At 54.1% G+C, this 6000-nt stretch overlaps 1 protein-coding gene across 3 annotated transcripts in view; it reads left to right on the forward strand.

The window, feature by feature from the left end:
- The window catches only part of EXOC6B (exocyst complex component 6B), a 533613-nt gene extending 528127 nt beyond the window's left edge, over positions 1-5486 (forward strand). For all 3 annotated transcript variants that reach the window (XM_006201563.4, XM_072937568.1, XM_072937567.1), the window contains one exon: positions 2058-5486. In XM_006201563.4, coding sequence (XP_006201625.1) covers positions 2058-2184 — 127 coding nt within the window. In that variant the 3' untranslated portion in view covers positions 2185-5486. The remainder of the gene's footprint in view (positions 1-2057) is intronic.
- The last annotated feature ends 514 nt before the right edge of the window (positions 5487-6000 follow it).

Raw genomic sequence — 6000 nt, forward strand, 5'->3', positions numbered from 1 at the left:
CGTGTCACTGAGGGGTGCCTATAGACAAAGTAGACCAGGATCCTGGGCTCACGGATGTGACGAGGGTGGGAGGGTTCTCCTTTGGTTTGAGACAAGCCAGCGTGCCCCCGTCACCCCTGGGGCACCTGAGTTGTCTTTCGAGTCGTCCCAACTCCAGGCCTTGGTGGCTAAAACATCCTAGCCTCTGGGGCCCAAAGACTGTCCTCTTTCCCTCTTTCTCCTACTTTGTTTCTGGAGCTCCCCTAGGGGAGCGGAAGGCCAGCTCTGGCCGCCTGTCTCTGGGCTGCTTTGAGGCGTCATGAAACTAATGGTCACCTAGGATGTTAAATGAAAATATCCTGTAAAGTTAGGAAGTATTTTTCTTCCTTTCTTTTTTCGTTTTGAGTTTTGTGTTGGTTTTATTTAGGTTGATCGTATATTCAGCAAAGGCAAAGGAGTTGTTCTCTGGGATAAAAAAACCCAAACCAAGCCAGTTCCACAAGCATAGCTGTGCGATCCGTGTGCAAGGGACCGAATGTGGTCATCGCCGCCGCCCTGAGGACCCTTGTGCTTTCTTTTCAGCCTAAACCCCTGAACTTCTGTGGTCTCTCCTTCTTCCTCCCTTCCAAGCGCAGGCCTCCACTTGTGGGTGGTGGTACCTTGTATGCAGTGTTCTGAGTTTGCTGGATGAATAGTCCCAGCCTGAAGGCCCTAAGAGCTTAGATGGGCGAGAGAGGTCTCAGTTCGTCTGTGGCTGTCACTGTCAGCCAGAGCCATAAAGCTCTGGTCCTCATCAGAACCTCCTTACCATATGGCTATCAATGCCCTGGTAGGATCTCTGGCCTTTCAATCCACTGGGCTCTAATCTGTCCATCTGCACAGGACCACCCCACAGAGAGAAAAAAAAAGGAAAAAGGGCCAGGTTGACCAGAGGGCCCCGGGAGGTCTGCCTGGGAGCAGTTTATTCCCCAGTCCCAGTGCCTGGTTTCTCCCCTCCCCTCCCCTCCCCTCGCTCCATGCCGGCCAGGGGGCTGAGAGGCCAGCGAGCTGGCCCAGCTTTGGGGAGATGATGGTGAAAAGCCACCGAGCCCACCCCAGGGAGAGATGGATCCGGGCAGTGCTCTTCATTCTCTAACATTAGCGCTCTCTGCGGGCTGGAGGGCCAGTGTGCAGAGGCTGGGGCCACAGTCAACATCACCAACAGATGTCAGGGGCCAGGGGCCCCTTTCAAGGGATAACAGATTCCTGGGTTCTATCACAGTTGCTTGGTCAGACTTGGGGGTTTCTCTGACAGCTGCAGCCTGGCCCCATCTTTCTCCCTCCACGCTTCCCAGTTAGGTCTCTCCGTCTGGCAGAATCAGTGGCCAGGACTGCCGATGGTTTGTGCTCTAGGGAGCTGCCCTCTCTGGAGCTTCAGCATGAGCCAGTTAGAAAGCTGTCCAAAGCTCAGGAGCTGAGGTTGTAGGCGGCCAATGGGCCTTGTCTTGCCTCGAGTCCTGGTTTATCGAGTGAGAAGGTGGCCCAGCCTTTGGGCGCCTGCTTTCCTCAACCCCGTGCCCTCTTAGCCACCTCACCGCCTCTGGGCCCTTCCTCCGAGACAAAGGAAAAGAGATCAGCCAGCCCTTAGCTTTGTCACGGGTAGGACAGACTAGCCAGCTAGAGTGAGGGTTAGAAAGACACGTGGCTTTCAGTTACTCACCTTCTTTTGGAATTGCTAATTAAGAGCATTGTTTACTTTCAAATACCGGCTCGAAAAGGATTTAGGTTCACGAGGTGAGAAGACCTTAGACATTCTTTAAGATCCTATTGAGCCTCGGGGCTGTAGCAAGTCCCAGATGCCTACAGCGGGGGCTCCCGCGGGGCCAGAAGGGAACGAAGCAGGTCGGTGGGTGTGGAAGTTAAGGGGTTGGCCTTAGCAGGCACTGGACTGGTTACCAAAGGTGACTGCCGCTGGCAGGCCAGGGCAGGGCAGCTTCCTGACTGTGGGCCTGTCGGTGGAAACACTCTGGTGGTTAAGACACACTGTCCACCATTGTCGCCTCAAACCCTGTGCCCTCTTTCCTTCCTTCTCTGTTTAGGATGAAGGACACTAGCCGCAAGAACAACATGTTTGCACAGTTTCGGAAAAATGAGCGAGACAAGCAGAAACTGATTGACACTGTGGCCAAGCAGCTCCGGGGACTTGTCAGCAGCCACCACTCATGAAGGCTGGCCTCGGGCCACCGAGGCTGCCCGCTGCAGCCCCGTAGTCTGGGACGCAGCAGCGCCGGCCGGCCCTGCCTTTGTGCATTCTTCTTCAAAGAGAGCAGATGTATTTTTTTAATAACCTGTGTACAGTATGCGCCTAACCTTTCCCTGTAGTGAAAGAGGCACAAGAGGAAGCGAGTACATGAGACGTGGCGAGGCTGGGGCTCAGGGGATGTCATACTCCGCTCTCCGTGTTCTGGGGAACCACCTGTCATCCATGGCTCTGGGCTCAGGAACTACTCCAACAGAATGGGTGCTTGGCACCAAGAGGTCAGCTGAGTAGGGCCGAAGGGTGATAAAGTCCATCCTGCTCACTCCTAGGCGCCCCATTCACTGCCTAGGAGAGTGAGGCCGGTTCTCCCCGGCACAAGGAAAGGGCCTGGAGGACACTACTGTTTAATATATGAAAGACCAGCCCACGGCTCTGGAGTTCAGGGCTTCATCTCCTCTGTCCACTGACTTTCACTGGCTGGTGTACAAGCCTGGCTTGTGACAAGATGATGGCTTCACCGCAGTCCCCCCAAGGATGGCATTTTCTTTAGCCTTGATCTGACACAGTGCTTTTACTGCTCACTTTTCAGGGGCAAGGTAGGGTGGCATATGCAGTGGTGATAACTGGACCCCATGACTGTGTGTGCGTTGTCCCCACACCAGGAGGGGTTCTACGGGATCTTGAAAGCCAGTGTGAGTGGGATCGAGCCTCAGCCCCTCCCCCGTTCCTCGCATTTCCTTCCTTCAGGGTCAGGGCACTTGGTTCACAGCATAGGTCAACAGTTATTTCTGTAGGCAGAAAGTCTCCAACTTGGCCTCCTCCTGCGGGGTCACTGGGATAGTCAGATCCCAGAGACCTGAAAATGGCCCTTACTTTACCCTTAGGTAAAACCTGAAGATTGCTTGGGATTGTCCCTTTGTGGGTTTTTGGATTTTTTTTTAATGGAGGTGCTGAGGATTGGAACACCATGCATGCTAAGCGTGCCCTCTACCACTGAGCTGTACCCTCCCTGCCTTTATGTTTTAAAATCAGCTTTCTGGCCACCATCTTTAAAGGAAATGTCACCAGCTGTGTACTGTGGGGACAGCCATAGCTGGACTGGATACCCCTAGGGATAGAGCCATTGTCACTATGAGGTAGAGAGGGTCAGCCGTGGCTAGTGGTTGTGACCTCTTGTCCAGCTGTCCCTAAGTCACGCCCTGGGTCAGAAGCGCTTCTTGCTCAAGCCCCAGGCTTCCATCCCCATAGCTGTCTTCTGGCTCCGTCTGAGAAAGCTTGCCTGTAATCCTGTCCCTCAAGCTCTGGAGTTTGCAAAGGGAGCCTGGACCAGCTCGCGTGGAGGCTGTGTCCGCTGTCCCAGGTGAGCTCCCGAGGCTTAACACAGGTGCTCTGCTGTGGGGTCAGTCGGAGGAACCTGCCCTTTGAGACACTTCAGGAAGATGCTAGTAAGGCTCCTGGTAAGAGTCTAACTGCGCATCACCAAATGATGACAAGTGAGCCACACTGGCACTTCCAGCTGGGGTGAGTGGGAGGAACGGCTCATCAGACAGAATTCCCCACTACCTCCGCCAGCTGCTGAGTTGCTTCTGGGGAGGGCAGTGCTTCCTTTTTCACAAACCCCTCCCCCACCAAGTTGTATCACAACTTGAAAACTGTGGGGAAGAAAAGATGGACTTGGGGACATCCCCAAAGCTGGAGAGCATCCCCAAGCCCTCGGAGCCGCATCCGGGGACGGGGCTCGGAGCTGACTGCTGCCACCCAGACCTTTAGTAGCCGAGGGAAGACAGGGGCCGTGGGAACGAGACTGAAATGCCATCTCTCAAGCTGGACCTTATTGGGAAGGAGTGACACTGGTCACACCAGTCCCAAGCACCCTCCTTCACCCGAGCCCAGTGTACAAGATCTCTTCAGCTTTTAGCGCTGAGACTTTGAAAACAAATCTAGAGAACCTTAAGCAGGTCACAGCTGTTTTCTAGCGTTGTCGCTGCTGGTCTGGCCTCAGACCTGCCCCCCGGAAAAGCCCAGCGGCCGAGGAAAAAGACATCAGGATGAAGGGATGGGGGTTAGTCTGCGCCTCGCACACAGAAGCCCTTCCACGGAAAACGCTTCTTCAAGCTGAAGACTCCGAGGGTGGAGCCTTTGTTGGATCCCTTCTTCCCTCCCAGTCTGCCCTCCATCTTCCCTAGCGAAACCAGCACGCAGCTCCTGAGCTGTCTGTCGGTGGAGACACACTCTCGGTGAGCTGGGGAAGGTAAACAGAGGGGCCAGCCGTGTCCAAGCCGTTTGAACTGATGACGTAGGATTCTTCAGTTCTGCCAACAGGCCTCTGGCTGGGCCAGCCCTCGGGAGGACTGGTGCAAACCAGCGGTGCCCATGGCCCTCAGGCTTCTAAGATCTGATCTCAGATGCCCAGAGACTTAGAAGTTCCCCGAGGCCTCAGTAAGAGGGCGAGAATGTGGGTAGCTGGCCTTCTAGTTGGTAAGAACCCTTGGTCAAGTTCTTGGCAAAACCAGGTCTGTATTCCTGAAGGGACGGTCGGGCTTGGCACCCTAGCGGCTTTCAGTAGTAGGTTAGGTAACTGGCATAGTTTGAACTTACTTCGGAGCAAAATCTCTGAGTCAACTGGGAATGAAGCTTTGATGGTGGAGAAGAACAGGACCTGGAAACGAACCAGCAGAGAGTCCCCCCTTGGCAAAGGGGATGTGTAGCTTCCAGGGAGCATTTCCCAGTATTTTCATCACATCGCAGGCCTTAACCGTCTCCCAGGCCTCCAAGCCAGGCCTGGTGCCGTGCACACTTGCTCAGTGAGGGGCCTTTATCCCCAGGATCGGCATTGGCCATGACTTTCCCCGTGAGGCCTCTCATTGCGCTCCTCGGGGCCTGCTGCAAAAGTCCCCTTTCCTGGAGCCGCCCTCCTCCCAGGACGTGGCCCCTGCCTGCTTCCGCGGCCTCTTTTTTTTTTTTTTTTTTAATTATTTTTTTTTTTGGCCTGAGTTTGCAATTACTTTTCACTCATGTGTTGGAAACGGCCTTTTCATTTTGCACAAATAGTCACACATTTATGGGGGACATTTAGGAAAGTCTGTTTTTAACTCGAAAGGGAATTTTTTTTTTCTTTAAAACTCACTAGTAAAGCTACTGATCCTGTGGGGCCTCTTGGTTAGTAGAAAACCTCCTGTGTGGAAAGAGCATGTTCATTCCTCCTGTACGTGTTCCCCATTTAACTGCTATTAAAGAAGACAGCCTATGTACCTGTTCAAAAGCCACAGTGTTGTCTCTTGGTTTTTCCTTCTTCTGCCCCTTTGGCCACAGCGTGGCCACACTGGTGATCCGTCTGGTAGACACTGCAGGCCCTCAGCTGGACAGAGGACAGAGGACCAGAGCAGGACTCGTGGGGAGGAGGAAGCCTTGGAAACCTTCCGGGCTGCTGGGTTAGATTTTCCTGGCTGTACCGTTAACATTAGCATCCTCATCACTGGGAGGAATCATTCTTGAAGCGCCTGATCGCTGTGGAGAGCCGGGCTAGGCAGCTTGCTGCTTGAGGCTCAGTGCATTTTGACTCTGGCCCTGCCGTGGCCGAACTCCTGGTTAAGGCTGGAGCCGTGAGGGATTATCCAGAAGAAAGCCAGGCTTGGGCAAGGAGGGAAATGAGCCAGTCTTCGACTCCGGCGTCATGGCCTGGGGTAGGAACGGCTCTGGTCACAGAGGACAGCGCAGAGAAGTCAGGATGTTAACTAGCCGGGCCTGCAGGAAATTCAATCCAAACTTTGTGACGCTGTGGA

This window comes from Vicugna pacos, chromosome 15 (genome assembly GCF_048564905.1).
Source record: "Vicugna pacos chromosome 15, VicPac4, whole genome shotgun sequence".
NCBI classification, from domain to species: Eukaryota; Metazoa; Chordata; class Mammalia; order Artiodactyla; family Camelidae; genus Vicugna; species Vicugna pacos.